Source organism: Dendroctonus ponderosae, unplaced genomic scaffold (assembly GCF_020466585.1).
Source record: "Dendroctonus ponderosae isolate FM_Combo_2020 unplaced genomic scaffold, Dpon_F_20191213v2 Dpon_F_20191213_1, whole genome shotgun sequence".
Classification (NCBI taxonomy): domain Eukaryota; kingdom Metazoa; phylum Arthropoda; class Insecta; order Coleoptera; family Curculionidae; genus Dendroctonus; species Dendroctonus ponderosae.
The window spans coordinates 25,704,273-25,726,454 of NW_026017110.1; the positions used below are offsets into that span (position 1 = coordinate 25,704,273).

General features: G+C 33.8%; 1 protein-coding gene and 1 long non-coding RNA gene across 2 annotated transcripts in view; one reads left to right on the forward strand and one right to left on the reverse strand.

Annotated features, from left to right (window-relative positions):
• LOC109543692 (AF4/FMR2 family member lilli) overlaps positions 1-22,182 on the reverse strand; it is a gene marked incomplete at its 3' end in the record, with an annotated part of 101,483 nt that overhangs the window by 17,906 nt on the left and 61,395 nt on the right. The window contains 2 exon segments of the mRNA XM_048661415.1: positions 5,208-5,300; positions 5,946-5,979. Of these exon segments, the coding sequence (XP_048517372.1) occupies positions 5,208-5,300; positions 5,946-5,979 (127 nt within the window).
• Positions 7,331-17,106, forward strand: LOC125502617. Its single transcript, XR_007280384.1, has 3 exons — positions 7,331-7,486; positions 15,987-16,310; positions 16,431-17,106. It is a non-coding gene; the product is annotated as an uncharacterized LOC125502617 (long non-coding RNA).

A 22,182-nucleotide genomic window follows, 5' to 3' on the forward strand; every position in this document is an offset into this window, starting at 1 on the left:
AATTTTTATCTTATCTGAATAATAAAGAACCAACAATTAAATTCACTATTGAAAAAGAACAAAATCACCAAATTCTTTTTCTCGATATACTAATTCAGGAAAATTTAGAGAATTTCGAAACCTGGTCTATAGAAAACCTACTCATACTAACCGATATTTGAATTTCGACTCAAATCACCCGATAATGGTTAAAAAAGCTATTGTAAATAGTCTATATGATAGAGCAAAAATAATTTGTAATAAATCTATTTTTTCCAAAGAAAAACAATGTATAAAAGAAATTCTAAATTTCAATAATTATCCAAATTCTTTTATTGAAAAATGTTTTAACGAAATTGAATTCCCACGAACAAAACAAAATCAAAATAAACCTATTACGAACCTTTTCATTCCATTTATTCCAGGACTTTCAGATCAAATTAAACGAGTAGGTAAAAAATTGAATATTAGGACTATCTTCAAAAATGAAAATACAATTAGAAGTAAAATTTCAGTAACAAAACATCATGACAATTGAAAATACAAAAAATGTAATTTATAAAATTCCTTGCGAATGCAATAAATTTTATATAGGAGAAACCTCAAGACCATTACACAAAAGACTCAAGTTCTAGTTCTTGATTACTTTTTGATAAATAATTCGTTCTTATTGCGAAATAGGAGCACTATTTATCAATCTGTAATAAAAGACGTGAAGAAATTTTGTCTTTTTTAAAGACAAACATTTTTGAGGCGAAATACCCAAAAAGAAGTTTGTAAAAAAAACATGTTAGACCAAAATACAACTTGTGTGTGATATATAATAAAGGTTCCATAACGGAAGAAGATGCTAGGATCTGTCCTGAAAGCCTTATGTTTGCAAAGATTAACAAAGATTTTGAAAAATTTTTGATTTAGCGTTATCTTTGCCACGCCGAATTCATTGCCTAAAATCGTTGAAAAGCAAAACTCATTGACTTTAATACTTGACGCTTTTCTAACGTTTTCAACCGCTCTGATATAATGGAAAACTTCGGATTTTATTGTTCCTCTTGCACACGAAGCACATATTTTCAATTGCTTCATCCAAACTCCTTATTCGTTATCTCGAGACATTTATTCAACACTATTTTAAACGTCTTCATTAAGGGTCAAAGTAGGGCACATACAGATAAATACACACTTTATCTCAAAATACAATTAAATGTTTTTCGGAGTTTACCAGTAATTTCGCAGCCATTTTATACATAACAATTACTGTTAACCGTGATAGCACTAATTGAAATTAAACTGATCAGCCAAAATATGTATGTGTTTTTCGCAACTTTTGTGGTTGTGATTGTGGAAAACATCAGTGTACACACATTTCAAACTGTGGAAATTTACATAATAAAGTAAATATTAATAAAAATTGTAATTTTGCATGTTGTTGCCATACGTTTATACATAGATAAACATACTTATTTCACTCATTTATAGCTTTTATCGTGGATATATTGAAATATTTTAATCATAGGAGAATAATAACCAAACTGTCCTTTTCATTGGTGAAAAGCCAACAAGTTTAGCTGTAGCAAGCAAACATTTGGAATGGAATTGAAATTAGAATGAAAAAGGAAAATAAGACAACGGAACAGGAAAAAAATCAGCCAAAAATATGTTTCCAAATAAGAGTAACGCAAGTATCCAAACCATCAAGGAATAACCAGCAGATCAAAACTAAAGTGAAGCAAATGAAGAGTTAAAGCCTAGAAAGGCAAAATTGATTTTTTTCAGTTTGGCATAGTGGCTAATTCTTCAATAGAGAACTCTCGAACAATTTGCTCTAACGGATGTAGCTGAACGCAAACATCCCCAAAGGGCATATCGAAACGGCCTCCAAAATATCTGGCGAACCGCATACGCATATGACACGAGAATTGATGAAATATTCAGATAATTAACTAAAACAATGTATGCGAGGCCACGAATTAATCGATCCATGGGATTAGAAACCGTCGTTGGCCTGGAATCAAAACGTTAATATCGTGCCAGTTTATCGTTCTATCGATAGGATGATGTTTACTAAAATGTTATAAACAATCGATATTTGTTGATAAAATACAAAATCCAAAACACTCAATTTTTGTTTCTTTTGCTTTAGTCTGTAAACAATCCGAACATTTGCCCTTACTGCATTTCAACAGGCGGAAAAAAATTAAATATTTTAGATAAAGTATCTGCATGATGGTTTCTCCAACTGATTAACATTAATCTAGTCAAACACGTGGAGAAAAATCATTATCGAACCACAACAAAGTTTTCCAACTGCTCGGTATATTGAAACTATTTGAAAAACACCGCGTGAAATCAATCCTTTGATAAGGGTCTATCAGCAAACAAATGTTGTGAATGTTACTAACTCATGTAAACAGTGTATTTTTACAACAAAATATTTAAATTTTGCTTTTCGAATGGATGAAGAAGAAATACTTTTGCTAAACATTCTGGTAAAATAAAAAAACGGCCTTGCAAGTGAATTTTATCCGCAGTGAAAATAGATTTATTGCCATTCATATTGTTTTATCATTCTTTTACTGCAACTTATAATTACTAACATTTTACAAAGCTCAGTGTACAAGTGTCGGAAATGTTGCTTGAATCAAATTTTTCACATTAAAAAACCTGATCGCAAAACAAGAATTATAAAAAAATTATTTTTTAAAACAATCGATTTTTTGAACATTTTTTTAAACTCATGAAAATCGTTGGAATATTTCTCATTGATGTCGCTTCCGTCTTAAACCTTGTTTCAACAAAACTCTCATGTTTTGTTACAAATCCTCTTTCATAATTTTCAGCTTCGACCATTTTGTTGTACTTTTGTTGGTTTATTTCACTTTTATTGACTCACATGTAGATTATTGTATGCTTTCGCTTTTAATTCGCAAATTGTACCTTTTCAATAGCCAACTGAGTCAATTTCATTCAGATCACCACCAATAGAACCTGGGTTGCTTACGCTTTATCCTTTGAATTAACTTTTTTTTTATTCCTGTTAAATTGGTTCAAATAAAACTTTGCTTGACTGTTTCCAATGTAATCTCTCATGTATTTTATGGTGTTTATTTAGAAACATGTTAATGCGGTAGATGCTGTTCGGCTCTACATCAGCAAATTGATTACATTTTTGCTTATCGTTAAAGTTAAGTTTATCATTCTCGATTTTTATGAACTTGTTCTTAACAATATTACGATTATGATAATCATAATTTATCTGGCTAATCCAGGCCTTTAAGTGAGGCTTCATCAATTTCCGGTTTGCTAGTCAACTCTCTTCGCTTTATGCGTTCTCACTCGCGCGTACTAAATATATTTGTATTAAACAGTTAACTTTTATCAGCTAGCAGTTGCAGATTTTTGAAATCAACATTGAAAGAACTTTAACAGACATTTTCGCGTGTCTTCTTCGAGATTATGCGTCTGCACTCGTCAACAGACTGTTCAATTCAATACAATAAAAAAGAGGAAAACATCAGCAAACTTAATTATATCATATAAAGTATGATGTCAACATTTCCTTCTGTTTTTACGAACAAATACGTTTCACTTGAAATAAACATTGCAGGAGTCCTCTTCATTAACGACGCCAAGTTTGCCGATTGAAAATGCGTTTCGTTATTAAAACATTTAATAAGAAAACAACTTGTAGCTGACCTTAACACCAATTCAATTCGGAAAGGTCGTCTGCTTATATCGCACCGTATTAATTAACCAAAACATTTACGGAATGTCTTATAAACAAACTATTTCCACCTGTTGGCCCTTTTAAAATCGGATAATTGATGAGCTCAAGAGACTCAATCAAAAGTGAAATTTTTTGAAGCTTAGATGTTTGAGGTGCAATTTTGTGATTCATTGATTTCCAAGGGCATGTTGCAACCGTGACGAATTTCAGTACATGGCAAAATGCATTTTCTAATGGTTTCAATAAGACAATTGAAATTAATATAATTGGAACAAATATTAATTCAATTTTCGTGTACGGAGTGCTTTCAACCGGAACAAAAGAAACTGTATTTTTCTGGTGCAATTTAACTAAGAAAATGATCATTCTTATAGATACTGCCATTGATCTTCAGGAAACGATGGTTTTTTTTCTCATTTTTTAATAACTACTGCTTTTCAATTTATTTCAAATGATTTTGCATTGCAATTGTCAAAGTGTACTCAAATAGGAAGAAAAGTTACCAAAATTTGAGCATAATGGAAAGTGCAGACAGAGGATTGTCCGCAATAAATAGTGGTAATAGTGTTAAATATGTAAATAATAACCCTAAAGCGATAAATTCGAATTCGGCATCGAAGATGTCGAGTTTTAGTCTTAAAATAAAGAACAATTTAGCAATACAAATATTTTAAGGATATGGATATGGATGGATAAGTTGAAATAAGCTCAAATGTTATCAATTATCACAATAATCAACGAGGATCGAAAGAAAATCTCCTTAATCGATTGGATCATTTCGTGTCGAATATTCGCCTTAATCGGTAATGGTTATTTAAATTTTTTTAAATTATTTAGTTCTTTTGGCTTTTTTGATGCTGCACCATTCCCAAAATCAATCATTGTTTGCTAAAGCTTGCTAACAAATCAATTTTTATTCGGGCAAATAAGCGTGTCAAAGTGAGATGTAAAGTTTCCTAAAATGTCTGTGAATTAATATCATTTGCATAATTATTTGATTCGTTTTATTAATTTTATAAAAATGTCTATTGGTTTTTAAATTACAATTAATCAAAGTGTCTCTGAACCAAAAAAGTCGGACTGAAACATACAAGCTTATTTTACTTAACTTCACTTCCTCTACAAATATCCTTAAAATATTTCGATTTTTTGTCGATTACCTCGAATTCGAAAAGCCTTCGTTTTATAAATGTATCTATTTTTGTAACACCTTGTATCAACCACAACAAGCATCTTCGATGTGCATAAACAATGCATAGTCATTGCATTCATTCTCCTGCTGATAACAATTTTGCCTTTGCTGTTGTAAAATTACAACAAGATTTACTTGTGATTGATTTATTGCGTTATCGTTAATATCGGTTATTTATGGTATCAAAAAAAGATATTTGGTTCAGCAAAAGCAACAATTTCGGCTCAAATACCCGTTACAATCGCTGAATTTGTTACTTGTTCTGAATATTGATTTTTTGTTTTTTTGTAGCGTAAATATTGAACTTACTTGTGTGCAGTTAAGTCGGATGCAGCCAAAATCTGAAGCCTTCTGGCTTCATCGTCACTCTCCTCAGACAAATCAAGCTCGTTGGGAATGTCACTGGAAAAACACGAAAATTTCAATTTAAACTCATTAATAATTTTTATATTAACTGACAAATACGAATGGCTTAAACCTGGCAAGTTGAAGAGAATTTCATGCGAAGCTAAGACCTTGCTGGAAAAGCATGATTTGTGAAAAAATGTTTGGGTACTATTAGTAGATCATTTTCCAATAAAATGTAATGAAATAAAACAAGCAAAACTCATTTGCCAAAACCATGAAAAGACGTCGGAAACTTGGACAAGTTTGAAACTTCCCGCTGTCTGGATTCGGTGATTTATATGGGACACATGAGGACAATGCACTTTTCCAGAATGGTTTTCTGGATTCAATTTGGGAGCCAATTATTTTATGACTCATCTTCCATTCTTTCTTTAGAAAGACCGCTGTATTTGGTAAAATCATTTGACCAGTTTATTTTTTGCGGCACAAAAAGGATCAATTTGCAATATTTATGTAAGTATAATTCAGAAAAAAATGTTTATACGATTTTGTCAAAGCATTATTCAGTGAAATTCAAGACTAATATCATTATTGAGCGACTCGTGCAAAAAGTCTTAATTATTTATTAATTCGGCAAATACTTTAAATGAGAAAGACACGCAAACAGTTATGATTTAGCAATAAAAAATGTGTACTTACGCTGTTGGTATTCTAGGCACGGGTCGTTCTTTTTCTGAAAAGTAAAAAACAAAAAGTTTAGTATTATGTCAATAAAAGCACGTGCAATGTTTAACGAAGCGCTTTTAAAATTGTTAAAAGATTGAAAGAGTTTTGTTTTGAGGGCGATTACTTGCAACTAATGAGTTTTCCGGTTTTTAGGCCGCCGAGGACAAGGGTTTCATCCAGACGTTTAGCAATGATAATTTCTTGAAACATCATGTATCACGAATAAATATCCGCAAATTGCCCAAATTAGGCAAAAGATACAAAGGCAAAATTAGGCAAAATACACATAAGAATTCACGTTCCGTACTATTATTGACGAGTATAATTTAAAAAATGAAATGTTTCAATACGTAAAACTGCCACCGTTTATAAAATGCCACTTTCATAACTCTTTCAGATAAGAAGTACGAAAGAACAATTAAGTGCGGCCCTTTGTTAGGAGGTCGTTTTCTTGCAAACCGTCAATTGCGAGAGTCTCCAGCGGAAAACAAACTTTTAATTAACTTTGTTTCTCTTCTCGTGATTCGAACATTCTTTTACGATGTATCCGCCGGAAATTTGGAAATTTACTTAAACATGTAATTAACTAAACAGCTAAATATTTATTGAAATTGAATTAAAAAAAACACGGATTTTTCGCCATTTGAACGTTGTATAAAATTCACTCTTATAAAGTTTACAAACACCCAAAACAGCTGATAAAAATACTATAGTAGAATTGGTAAGATGAAAACTACAGTTGAATTAATTGACAACAAAAGAAGATTGCGGGAGCAACTCGCACACAAAAGACAAACAAAAACCCTTGACAAAATGCTAAGAAACAGTGACACATAAAACTATTTTTAGCCACTATAGAAATCCATTCTTGGTGCTTGTTCGATGCACTTTCGAGCGCATCGAATTGAAAAACTTTTAACCAATTTCGTTTTGTTTAAAGTTCGTTTTGTTATTTTCATTTCGGGATTGGTGGGCGTTATGAGACAATCTAATTTGGGCTTGGTACGAAACAGTTTAACAAAGCATGCACGTAATCTATTTCAGATGTGGCAGAGTTAAATGCCAAAACAGTTGCCTGAGAATGTGACATTAATTTTGCGGCGGTTTTTCCTGAAATTTTACAACAACAATTCCGCATTTTGCCATGATTTGCATTTGCGGAAATATCCAACTTGAGTTGCTTGCAAACATCACCTTTAAAGGCGAAGATGACAATTGCTAAAACGCTTAATCCACAAACTAAAGATGATAAATGACGCAAAACTCAAAAACTATTTAAAACACAAAACAAAACAAAAGCATTGTATTGAAATTGAGACAGTAGTAGAATAACATTTCATGTTCATAGCAAAATGCATTTAATCATTGTTTCTAATTCTCGCTGCTGAACAATTTTGTCGAAGAAATTACTAGTTTGCTTCAAAATACGAACCTCACAGAATCGATTGTGAAAATGAAGAATGTCTACCAAATATTTGGTTATTATTAGCCCATGTTACACCTTTACTCAATAAGTAAGTAAAATTAGGAGGAATGAATAATGAAAACTTAGTCGCAAACTTCAATTTACATTTTTTTTTAATGGCAATTCTAATTTTTAAAGACTCTTCTCAAAGGATACACATGTGACAGATGCGAACTTTTATTTCCGGTCGTTTATAAATAATTGTTAAATGTAAAATACGTTGTATACAATTTTCGTAAACGAAAAAGAGCACATTTTCAAATACTCGCATTGTAGGTATACATAAAAATTGATGTCTTCTGCAATCAGGATGAGCAACAGAAGGAAGTGACCATTAAAAACCCATTCCAGATATCCTTTAAGACACTTGAACGAAAATATCGATAAAAACCACCCCGCAAGTCTAATAGAAATCGAAATTATTATTTCATTAGACCAATAAATCGTCCTTCAGCGAAATGCTGATTGGCGTGCTGAACGTTCGTGACGCTCGATTGATGGAGGAGACCACAGTTTTGAATGCCAACCGGAATATGAATTTCCCTTTTATTTTTGATTGGATTAGATTGAAAGACGTACGCAATTCTATTAAATTAATGGTCAAAAAAACACACACACCAGAAAAAATACGCCTCAACTTTTTCGATAATCCACGTATGTGCTTGTCACTCAATTTCTAATTGGACGCTTTATTTGAATCAATGGAAAAATCATATGCAGATATTTCGTTAAAAAGAACTCTACAATATTAATTTTATATATCTTTTTTATCAAAACTGTGGCAAACTAAGCAATCTGGAATCTAATTCTCAGGACTTTTGATCCAATAATATTAACAAGGAAAATTCGATTGCTTCATTTATTATTATTAGATAAACAGAAGATTAATAAAACAAACGAATAAAATCATGTCATAAATAGCATGCCTTCAAACGAACTTTATGACTTTGAATGGCACGCTCCAATGAGGACGCATAACAAAACCCAGAAGCGAATAAAACCTCCAAAACCACCATAGTTCGAAGAGCCTACGGAAAAACAATTAGCATAAGAAAAGCACAGTGAATAATTAAAACGCGTCTATTACGGGAGTACAAATTGTCTCTAAATATCGGCTACGCGAAACGCTTTATAAGCGTTTAAAGATACGGTCCGTGGGTTACACAATGGACATCCGTCGACATTAATATGCCTTGAAAATGGCTCATAATTTACCATAACCTGAACCCCCATTCTACCTGAAATGATTGGCAGGTTGGTCGTCTGTATGGACGATCAAACATTTACGACGAGAAAGGTTAACGCACCAGAGTCGCGAGCCAAACGGTATGTTACTTTTTACCGCCGCTCTAACTAGGGTACTTATTATATATTTTTGATCACGAAACTGACGAAATGCAGAAATAAACAGAAGAACCTTATCAAATAGTGACCGACCATCCAACTGTTGAACTTGCAGGTTGGAAATCGATGATGACCATTTTTACCGATTTTACACGTGGTTGTTACCAAAAAATTAACAAATAAGCACCAACTTTTGCCTTTTTGTAGTCTTTATTTCACTAATAATAAACCCTGATGAAAAAGCATAAGGAAAACATACCCGCTAAAACTATAATGGGTCCTACAACCGCATTTGGTGAAGAACAAGAAAACATGTTAGTTTACTGAATCATTACTATGTCAAAAGCGGGTTTTCCTATTTCTAAAGAAATGCTTATGTATAGCGTTAAAAAACTCGCAAATGAATATAACATTAAATTTGGCGGGAAAGCAACTCCCGGTCGAAAATGGTATCATTTATTTTGTGCCAAACATCCAAATATTTCCCCAAGAACAAGTCAAGATTTAACTAAAAAATATGAAATTATATATACTTATATAAAAATAATAGCAAGTGGATTCAAGAAATCTGGTTTGGTTTCGTGGGACCCTACTCAAGTTAAGCTTCCATCTCAATCTAATAATGCTCCGAGAAATAATAACGGTTCAAACAGTTTGGAGCTGGAAATCTTTCTTCACTTATTAGAAAAACTAGTTGGACAACAGAAAATCCAGGTTTTTAAAGAGACTACCGGAAATTGGGAAGGTACAATAGCAGATAAATCCTTATATGAACTGTGGAAAAACTCAAACATGACAGTAAATCCTGAAAAAATCAACGAAAGAATCATGGCAAACAAGCAACCCAAAGACATCTCCGGAAAGCTGCAACCCCGATGAATTGCACAAACAGGTGACACCAAAAAAGCCGATTTATCAAAATGTAGTCTCCTCATTCCAAACACTACGCTTCTGAAACGCAACCATAACAGAATCTGATGTTTACATATCAACACCCTTTAAAAAACTTTTAACCTGACCAATATCTGACAAGGACCCTAAAAAACGAAAAGTAAAAGTTAAAATACCCGCGGTTGCTACTTCTCCTCAAATGATTGAATTTCTGCAGAAAAAAGAGGAACAAGAGAAAGGAAGCAGTTACGGGAAGCTAAAAAACTTGCTACAGAAGAAAATCATAAATTGATTACCGAAGGGAAGAACAAATATAAAAATTTAGTTATTCAAGTTATCCAGTTCCCGTGAATCAAGTATCTCCATGAATGAAATCAATGATTCTGAAATGGAGGAAGTTAGTGATAGTGATCCTAATGAAGAAAAAATGGAAGTTACTATAAATGTTGATATCTATAATTTAAAAGAGGGTGATTTCGTATTAGTGAAATTTATGGGGAGGGGGGAGCGACATACAACTGAATTTGTGTATTTATGCCTAGTAGAAAATTTGAATAAATTAGTTATGGGTTATTAGAGAGCCGATACGTCTAACAAGGAATTTATAGTAGATGATAAAGATGTTTCAAATATATCTTAATATAATCAAAATATCGGCGGTGTGTCAAGCCCAGAAATATTAATGAAAGGGAAACGATTTACATATATTTTTAAACATCCATTAAACGTTAAAGAAGAAATGTAATGTAATACTATTAAACAAAAACTGTAAATACTTTTTATAGATGTCATTTGAATCAATTTAATTTTTCATCCATGCTTCACGTTGTTTTATGCTGCTATAAGTGGTGTTCACTATTGGTGGGGTGGGTCATGAAAATGGTGTGTCCCTTTAATGTATGTTTTTAATTTTTTTCGTTAAAAGTTATTGATATTCACAATTGAATATTTTTTCGTAAAAACCTAAAAATCATGCTCAAAAGATTTTTTCTTGCGTTAACAACACTTTTAGCGATGGTGGTGCTTACCAAAGAACCATAAATCTTTAATGGTAGAAAATGGATATGAAATACCCCAAATGAAAGGGTACCTATTCAGAGAGGGCTTTTTATAAAAACTGGCTAGAGTTTCCTAGTTTCTAGTCTGAGAGTGACAGTAGGTAACAGTGCAATCAATATATTTCCGAGAAACTTTTATGGCCGTTTTCATCGCATGTATTTATGGACTTAGCGTTAAGGACGCCTTAACAGGCAGCTTTCTTTTGTACCGTCAGTAATTTGTGAGTTAAGGAATCCATAAATTAGAGTCCCAAAAGGTGCCAAAATTTAGTTTGACCAAACGACTCGGTGGAGGCTTATTCGGAGAGCTTTGCGAAAAAATGTTGTCGATTGGCTTCGCTTTGGGCGATATCAACGTTATCAAACGCACAAGGTGATTTGCACGTTTATAGGCACCATATACTTTTATAAAATGTATTATTCATATTCTACAGGCATTTAAACATATACATTTTTATTGCAAGGGAATAAAAATAATCATTTATCCTCCTGCAAATGAATATAAAATTTGGCTTCTGTGTTCTGGTGACCGGCGTCATCAACTTTTGCTCTTCTTTTCTCGCCTTCTAATAAAATAAAGATTAAAAGTTCCACATCGTCCATCGTTTCAACAGGTTTCGCTCAAATGTAGGGTCAGATGAATTTATTTACTGTAAACCTAACTTTTACACTTCGACCATTCTGCCTGGCCAGGACAATAGATTGCTTTCTACCAAAGATATGGGGCGTCTAAGGAGTGAAGGGTCTAATTACCTTTTGGCATTCACTTCCAAGAATATCTTTCGTCTGAACGAAGTATCACCTCTATATTGTCGTTTCCTTACTGACGAGTCAACAGCATATTGAGAATAAAAAGCCTCTTTCAGGGACAAGGTTACCCTTAATTTTCCAAGGTTACTTTATCCCTGAATTGTGTAGAATAATTCAAAGATTTCCCGCAGGGGAATGCAAAAATAATTTAAAAATCCCTTATATTTAATATATGTTACGCTTCTTGTCGCAGTAAATTACACTATCCAATCAATAGAAAACCCTTAATGATTATAATTTAACCCGTTTTATACATGGGAAATCCAATATTTCCGGCCGATTTAGACTTGATTATCTTAACTTTGTCGAACCTGCTCTTTGATCGAGCAATAAATAGCACCCTTATACTTGTTGAGGTGTTCCTGTCAGCTGCCCTTCTTAGCCGAATCAAGCAGATGTATTTTACCCCTTGGGAATATAAATTCATGGACTGGCTATAAGATTTAGAAAAAAATCATTATTTCCCATTAGCACCAGAGCTCGGAGAGGTTGCCAAAAATTTCCCTTAGCAAGTATGAACACGCCAATTAGCGGCTTATACCCTTTTCCGCATCATGCGTGACATGCATTTATACATGAAGATCAATGCCTGAACAGACAAAGCCAAACATGCATGTTATGGTTTTTTTGCTCTTATCTAATGGGCATAATTACCTCTATAACATAACGGTATGTTAAGACCGTATGACAATCTCCACATGGAAAACGTACTGAATGCATAATGAATCAATTAGGCGCAGGTTTATTTTCAAATCGACAAGGCCAAAGAGTGATCAACATTATTACATTTCAAAGCGAATATTTATTGACTGACTTTGTTGTTTACTTAGGGGTCCGCAAAAACATCCAGCCGCTGGCTCTTCTCCATACAATTGAAATCAACATCATTGGGAAAGTGTCGAATTAATTTTATTTAACTTGAGCACCAAACACTACAGTCTAGACCCAGACAAACATTTCGGAAAACTTAGTTTTTAGCCACACGTTTTCAGAACCGCGACACGCAAAAAACGCTGTAATGATGAAGCTGTTTTAACGCCGCGCATTTTACGATAAGTATAATGATTTTGAACACGTTCGGGTCCTAATTTCCTCCAAATAACCGAACGACTTAGACAAATGATGGTATTTCCTTCCCGGGAAATTAACACAACGGCGATATGATTTTTGAAAAAGTTGCAGAAACATGAAACAGGGTCAGTTTCATGTTCATTTCATTTTACAGGGTTTGTAGTATCGCGTAAACTCTAAGAGGTACGAAGTCGGTTAAATAAATCAGCGAAAATTTGCGTATTCCGTTGCTGAAGAAAATGGTGTTTTATATAAGAAATAATCGAAACACCCGAAGTTTGCTCAAACGATTTTAAGCTTTTCCGAGCTTATTTTAAGATATTTTTGAATAATAACACACTTTTTAAGTCGGTGAAAGAAATCAGGACAAATTGAAATCCAAAATTGTCACATTTTTTAACACCTTTTCATTCTCTATAAGTCAAATCTATTCCTGGGTTTCAGTCATTTATTGTCTCTATTTATTAATCAAAATACGTTTCGGTGTATTTTTCCACCATCATCAGTTTTTCTAAAATAACAGATAGTTAAAAAAATGTTTTCATTAATTTAAAAAACAACCACAGTTCGTCAACAGCCTCATCATATCATATATTAAAAGGCCAAGGCTTAAAGCAGCAACAACGCTACACATGTAAGTAAAAATAATTAAGTATCTGAACGAAGAATTCTAGTCTCTTCCCAAATTTGATTGTCCTGACTAATCACCTGTTAGGCCTAATTAATTTTAGAATGTTTTAAAGTATTGCAATTGTGATGTATTTTTTTTAATATGTGATATGATGAGGCTGTTGACGAACTGTGGTTGTTTTTTTAATTAATGATTTTTTTTTAAATTATCTGTTATTTTAGAAAAACTGATGATGGTGGAAAAATACACCGAAACGTATTATGATTAATAAATAGAGACAATAAATGACTGAAACCCAGGAATAGATTTGATTTGGAATTGAAACACAGTCATGAAAGTATATACAATTCTCTATAAGATCAAAATCAGAATTGAATGTTTAGTCCACCATCAGAATGGCCCACCATCACTTATATTTTTTTTCAATTATTAGCGGTTTATTCGCAATATCAAATTTCTCATTTTTCCCGTTTGTGTCCGAATACTTCTGGAAGCAGCCGGAATTTTCCAACTTTTTACGGTTACAACGGTTTACAAGATGTCCTATGGAGCACCGCCAATTCGTAACATCCTGTGTATCCGGTAACCCATATAATAAAGGCTACCTTGTTTTTTTTTTGAACCATCACCTGGTACAGGTGGCACGTGAGACCGCCGCACAGGTGATACTGTTGCACGTCACCCTTTCGGCCCCATCTTTGGCCGTATTCTTCAGCTTTTAATCTGATACTATACAGAACTTTCTTCAAAAATTTGTTTGTTTGGTGAGAACTGACATTGTTTTCCAACCAATAATTCCTAAAGAGACAAGATTTGAAGAGAATGACAAATAATAGAACACTACTCAATAAATGAACAATTTCTATTGATTCTATCAACTTTCGAAGAAACTTTAACAAGTGCCCGTCATACAACATACAACCACGTTTAAACTTTTGCAAACTTCTTCATCTGCTCTGATATTACTCCTCATCGTTTGAAGACGCCGTAATAGTGGTGGCTTAATGCTCGAGTCACGGAATTCTTGCGTAATCTTCACCGCGATTATTTTAATATTTACTGCTGAGAAACGGGTTTTAAAAAATTTCATTCGCGGAAGCAGACAGTGCTGGAACTGTTAGGGAAGATCTTAGCCCAAGTAGGCAGATAGACAATAAACTAATAGGAAATAACCCAAGAACAATATTTTGTTTACCGATGAATCGTGTTTACCAACTAGAGGACGTATTTTTCAATTTCTATAATAAACGGGTTTATGCACGTGAAAATTCGCACGCAATTAAAGCATTTTGAACACGAATTAAAAAATAACGTGAGGTGCGGAATAATTGGCAATTTTACTGTAAGCCCTATAAGTTTGGGTCGCACATTAAGAGGGAAGTTGAGTTGAGTTTGAATTTTCATTATTTAAATAACGTAGAGAATAGAACATTAAAATGATGCAATAAAGAATCAATCTTGCAGCAAAAACCGTCATCTCTTCGACAAATGAAAGGAAAACCATGTTTCCACCCCACTTGAAAAGTACGCTGAATGCTTTGGCATTAAACATTGATCGTCCTAGTAGCTTAATTAATAACCTGCATTAATTTGTGGACTTTCCCACGGCTATTTAGACATTTTATTGGGACATTCCTGATAAATGTGTTCGGTTCGACATGACGATATTTCTTTAGTTTGCGTCCGAGCCAACAATAATCCAATACATTATTCTCACCCATTTCGAACGGAATTTTATCATTACCGCACACAATAACTTTCGTGATCATTATTACACTTGAATTTCTCTGTTGACAGACTCATTGATTGAATGATTAATGAATTACTTTGATAGTCAACTATGTTTAGCCTACTAGAGCCTACAATCTTTGCAGTTTACTGGCTTGCTTTAGACGATTTTTTGGATCTTTCTGACCAGCAAAACATAAAACTTTCGTGTATTTTTTGAGTTATCAAGATTTGTTACTTTTTGAACACATCATAAGGAGCGATACTGATATTAATGTTAACGTTTTCCCCAATTTTGCATTTTTCCCGTAAATGTGCGCCAGTATTTATCCAAAAAATTGTCCTTTCATTACTTGTTCAATTTCGAGCAAAAAACCCTCTTGAGTTCTGCGTGCAACGCATAATTTACGAGTAAAAAAAGGATTGAAGACACGATTAAACAAGAAAACGTTTTTGCTTTTGGAATGTAAAAAATATACAAAATTACTTGAAATACTCAAAAAAATTGTATTGAGGACTTCGTCAGAATTCTTTTGATGAATTTGCACATTTATCCTTTTATAAGCGACATCGACTTGCATCGACATCTGCAACCGTCAAAAAAATGCGATTTTTTGGAAAACTACAGATATTCAGAGCGTTTCTGCTTGTGGAATTTAACTCGCTAAATTTACTTAACACGTTCTGGAAGTTTCGAATTGAGGACACCTTTCCGAATTATTTATACACTCCATACTTATGCGATTATAATTGCATCGATCAAAAAAAAATGAATTTTCTTAAAAACTACAGAAAGTGAGTGCGTTTTCGCTTCTGAAATTTAAGCCGCAAAATTTATTTAATACGTTCCGAAAGCTTCAAATTGAGGACACCTTCAAGCATTTGTTAGAAATTTCTTTCTGACTAGCAAAACATAAAACTTCGTATATTTTTCGAGTTATCAAGATTTGTTACTTTTTGAACACATCATAAGGAGATACGGATATTAATGTTAACGTTTTCCCCTATTTTTTCAGTTAGATACTTTCCCGAGAAATTTTAAAGATCGACACTGATATTAATGTCATCATCACAGTGGAAAATCGCAATTCTCAATCAATATATAAACACGATTATTACATAAGCGTGTCTGGCACGCCAGCCGGAGTCAAAAAACTATAAGAAGCTGTGAGAGTTTATCTGGAAGTTAGCACAAACGTGGAGATTAAAAACATCCGGAAAGTTTCCCCGTTTAGCAACTGTTTGAGGCGTTGGAACGCTGGCCAGCCTCCTGGAATACGAAGAACTTTCCCGACAGTCGGTTCATTTAATTTAAATGGCCTTTTATTTTGCCTGATCATGTAAGTTTCCCTGACTGTATTTCGGCATCACAATTTATTCGCTTTTCTTAAAATAAATGTCACGTCTTACGCCAATTTTTATTTATTAGATTATTATCTTATATTATATGTTTTTGGTAGATTTAGAGGGCGGCAGTTCCCGGCCACTTTGTGTATTACATCGCCTATTATTTACTTCGAACAAACAGCACCAAACAATTACACTGAAACTTAAATTGGGGTTTTCAAACTTCAATATTTTTGAACGGTAATCTTTCTGTTTTTCACTGAAACATTCAGTGTATTATTAAGACTGAAGTAAGAAATCAGGACCATAAAGTTTGGGAAAATAACCGAAGTTCGCCTTTCAGAATTTGAAACTATTCTCTTATTTACTCGTGTAGGCAGATGTTTCTGTGCTAGGTTTGGGACTGATACATTCGTATCTATCTGAAATCTTCGTACTAATGCTTGCCCATTTCAGAACAAAAAATTAAAAAACTGTTTATATTTTTTCTGGTGCGCATATCTTACAATATATTTACTGGATGGTTAATCTTATATGTTTCTTTCATTTTCCATTTCACGAGCTCTTGTGAGAACTATTTTCTTTAATCAGTATTTTTGTGTTCTCAAAAGCAAAATGATGTAACATTTGGTGTCCATGTTGTGCTAATTTTTTTGTTTTCACCATGCTTATGATATGATCCTGATTCCTTTGCATTTAGTCTTAATAATTTTAGATTGTTTTACGGTATAGCAATTTTAAAGTGTTCAAGTAATTAGTAATAACAGACTTCTTGACTGTTTTTTTTAAAGCACATAATTTGAAAATATCAAAATTCATGTGTTAATATTTTAACAATTGGTTGACAATAAATGACTGAAACCAAGGAAAATTGTTTTATTTCGTATGGGTAACAGCTAGTGTCTCTGGGAAAATTGAAGAATTAAGAATTGAAAACAATACGAACTGGTAGAAGGAAGTGAAAGTAACACATAAATGGTCAGAAATTTGGAATCGCTTCTACCCAAAAAGCCCAAAATTTACCTTTTCCTTTTGTTGGTTTGTGGGCACCATAGCGATGGTGTACGGTGAAAAATTTATACCTATAGATTACCCAAACCAACCCCAATTTCTACCAAATATGCATAGGAAAAAAGCATGTACTAACAAAATACAGATGAGCAATTGACAGCGTGGACCTTACGGGGTTATTTGTTATCTTATGGCAACGTACTAAATTTCAAAGCGTGAAAAGTGATTGAAATCGGAACTTTCCTAAAAAACTTCCTAGAAGATTAATTGGTAAAAAATACTTGTCTAAGAGTTTGGGCTAATCGAGAAAATTAACCAATTAATTTGTCGAACAGAATGGTAGTTTACATCCCATAAAAGGCGTTTGAACGCCAATATGACGCAATAATGACCCAACGTGGTTTGTACTTGATTAGGTCTTAAGTGGAAGTGGCCGATTGTGTCAACAACCCGCAACGTCGCCGGAAGCAAGTACCGTCGTCGACGGAAACAAAGAAAACCTTCGAGAAACGGTTTCTTGGGCACCTCTGCTTCTGCCTCACCTGCCTTGAGCATTGTTGCCCGACTTCATGAAATAACATAGACCATTCAATAAACCAGCAAGGGAACAAGAATTTTTTCTGTTCCGAAGATGCCTACATATCGTATCGAACACCCACTTGGTGTCTCTCGTATTCAATCAACTTAGTCTAAACATAAAGGCTATATATCCGGAATCAACCAACAATATCGGTTTACAAGGTTCAACCCTATTCGAATACCCTCCATTCATTTCAAACATTCCAAAAACAATGTTGACTAGCAAAGCGATTTTTTTTGATTCCCCATAAATCCTATGAGTTTTCCAGCCCCGCTTTCATTGAGATTCACTGGCTTATTTGTATCAATAGCGACTGATCCCTGAAGGCCGAACGACTTAGAAACGATTTTCTGTATCACAATTTGCAGGCAAAACCACACAAGTCCAAATAGGTTAATGGCTGACCGGCACTAAGGCCAAAATCGATTTCGAAAGAAATTAATAAAATAACGCCGAACCGTGTCCCGTCACAAACACAAAAGGCTTTGTATGCAAATACGTGTGGGGCTCACCGATACACATTGATTTTGTTAATGCCCCTTCTGACTACATCTAATGCGAACGATAAACAACAATCAAAGTGTTCGGCGAACCAAAAAAACCCCTGGATTCAACCCGAGCCTAAAGCCAAGCCGGATTTTTCATTCAAATGAAAATAAATGCCGCCAAAACGAAGAGCATGTCAAACTAACTGTACGTTATGATAATAATACAAGCTGAACACTAATCGGTTTCTTGAGGTGTTTATGGCTTGGAAGACTTATGAAGTAGAACGCTCGATGTGTGTTTCAGAAGAAAATCGAAGAAGCATTTGAACAAGGGCGGATCCAGCTTCCAAGTCAGTAGTAAAGATTCAGTCAGGCTTCAATTCAATTATTGAAGGATTTTGACCTTAATTCTAACCGATTACTATTAACAGTATTAAAAATGTAAATATTTGAATTATAATTGGAATATTGTCACCACACGACCAGCATGACTGAGTGTTCAACGGCCCATTCTAACAAACAAAATGATTCGAATGATTTTAGAGATGATCCTTTTTGAGACATTTAGCTGCAATTTAATATTACTGTACACACAAAGAAAGACACTTAGAGCAAAACCACAATTAAAAAAAACCTTATTCTTGCCTTGTACACTGGACATTGTTGTCTGCGAATATTTTGCTTCAAAAATCGTCTGTTTGGCATTAGAGTCTTTTTCAACTAATTTCTCAAAAAGTTGCACACTGTTCTGAGTTCAAACTCGTTTTACTCCCTTGTGGTTGCCGCTATCCAAGGCCGGAATAGTTTTTATAGCTACTTTTCTGGGCTTTTTGGGGGTTTGAAAACTTTTAAAATATCTTGACATTTAACCAAGTTACAGGCAAAAGAGTGGAGAACGCGCAAATGGAACAGTCGAACAGTTGCCCAACATTCAGGATTCACTATCTCCCAAACCGTTGTAAAAACTCTAGCACCCATGGTAACTCAGGGATTTGTGCTTTTTGAAATATTTTCAACAAAGTTGCAGAGTCATGGGCAAATAAGTGTGTAACAAATGAATAAATGTGGGTGGCAGTTTAAGTCTCTCTAACTCCAAATTCCATTTTCTCCAATACTGAATACGAAAATCATGTCAATGAAAAGTGGAATTTTAGTCTAAATTGGATTCCTAACTGAAAAATTTGCACATTTGCGATTGCCAAAAACATCAAAAATTTCTAACATATTAAAAAAAATATATTCGCAATTGTTTTTAAACCATTGAGTTGCTCCTAAAAATACATTTCGGGGTTAAAAAAGCCTTGGGCGCCGCCAAACTTGTAGCAAAAGAGCGTGTTCGAGGAGCAACCAGCGCTTCAGATCTTCAGAAAATTTAAACTGCGCTGGTGCTGAAACGCTGACCAAAATTAACTTTGAGCTTGAAGCAGCTTTTAACTCTTAGCTTTAACTTTTAACTTAAGTTTATGGCCTTTAAGAGTTTTTGAATTTCTGAAAAATTTGTTGATAACCGACCGAGATACAGGGTAAAGAGTTGAATTATGTGCAGAGCTCATTTATTTCTAAAATGTTGCAAATACAAATTTTCTTATAGATAATGAATGTGTCGAGAATACGGTTTGCAAACAACCTGATATTATATTTTGACAATGAGTTAATCGAGGTAAAAATTCAAAGCATTTTGTTCGGAAAATTGTCTCTTCGACCTTAAAATCATAAGTTCAAAGTTTTTCAACCGATGGCAATTTTCCGAGATGCAGCTTTTATGGAAAATCGTACGTTTTAAACAAACTTGAAAATTTACAAATCGGCTCGATATTAACAGTTATACAGAAAATTTCTATGCCCAAACAGCTGTTTTTCCAAAAAAATGCTAGCTTGAATCCACAAAAAATCGAAGAAGAAAATTAGTTTTTTCGACCTTCAAACTCTAATAACTTTCAAATTTCTCAACCGATTTCAAGGTTGCAAAATACGATTTTTAGACAAAATCACTTGCTTTGGAACAAATTTTCAATTATCCGAATCGGGCCCGTACTAAGAAAGTTACTAATTTATTCATACTGAATGATCTGATGCACCATATAATGATAATAACAGCTAAATATTCATAATCTGCGTTTGATTAGCGTTGGTGTTTGTCATCATGCAAATTATTTATTTTCTTAAATCGCTGAAGCCAATAATCCAGCCAAAATTATCTAAGATGCTCAACAAAGCACATTTTGGTCAATTGCCTTAATTTCTTGGAAAAAAGGTTAAATTCTATAGTTTCAGTTAAGTACTCCTGATATTACGTAGTTTCAAGCATTTTGCGCAACAAATATCACCAGTAAATTGCCCACTTAGCGCCGAAACCAATTAACAGAACTGTAACAAGTGACATATGGATGATCAATAATTGTAGATAATCAGAACTAAAAACGTGAAAATTAACCGCAAACATGATACCTACATTCGATTGCCAATTATTCTCTACACCGAGTAGGTACTGGTTAATGATTGGCTAATTTATAGTGAAGACTCAAGCAAGACGTTATACATGGAAAACGTTTTTTTTTGGGCGAATATTTCAAGTTTACTGGTTGCATTTGGCATCCGACGATTGTAAATCTAAATATCCATCAGTGTTTGCAAGAAGTGCCAGGAACTAATAAAAATTGATTTTTTCAGTAGTCGTTTTATGTCTGCATCTGCACGCGTCTATTTTATCTTATGAATAGAACACAGGTGCCAACAGCGTTATCATTTATCTCTTATCAATGTACTGCACATTTCCGGCTCGTGTGTCCGATTTAATCAGTAATCTTGAAAAAAAGCGATATCACCCAATCAGATCAATAACAGCTCCCGCTCTCCTAATCTTAATTCTTCTCGGTTTTTTAATGATATTTTTGCTATTTACCATGGATGGAGAATAAAGCCGAAAAGTCACAAGTTGTGTTGGTCGTCTCAGCGTAGAATCGAAACCTCGCCGGCTCCCTTTCGTATCCACTTAGTTCCCCTCTTTTCATAGCACTGAACAACCCCTCTGCGTATCCCGTAGCCATTCGGTCAAATCCCCTTTTAATAACTCTTTACCGATTGCACAATAATCGTCGTTTCACATTGGCACTTTACAATTGATCCAGCCAAGTTTGAACACTAGCACTTGGACATAAAATGAAGTACTTCACTAGTGCACTCACAGTATATTCTAAAACTTTGATGACCTGAAATGCACAAAACCAAAACTGTGTTTTTAATGTTTGAGGTCAATACAATTATTATCTCTTAAGGTGACTTAAATCGGTCGCTTTGCCAGATTAGGGCTTAGAATAGAGGCCAAATGGGGAAGAAGTATGTGCAGTCAATTGAGTCGTTAGAACAAATCCGGCCAACCAACAGGCGACTTAAGAAATGAGATTCAGTTGACTTAATTAAAGTGTGTTTTTTGTCGATGTATTTTTTGAATGTTTTTTGTTGTTGTCATCATTGTGTCGGCATAATATTAATACAAGGGCCTCAAAAGTACTCTGATAAACCTTAGTTGGCGATTGCTGGCATTATTTTAAGATGATAAGTTCGAATAAGTCAGGGTTCTTAAGGGCATAGTTACGAAAATACAGTGTTAAATTTTTACTTAATATATTCGAAACCGTTTTTTTATATATTTTATTGGCAATTCGGAAATGCGCGCCACTATTTATCAAAAAAATTGTCCTTTCATTACTTCTTCAAATCCGAGCAAAAAATCCTCTTGAGTTCTGCGTGCAACGCATAATTTACGAGTAAAAAAAGGATTGAAGA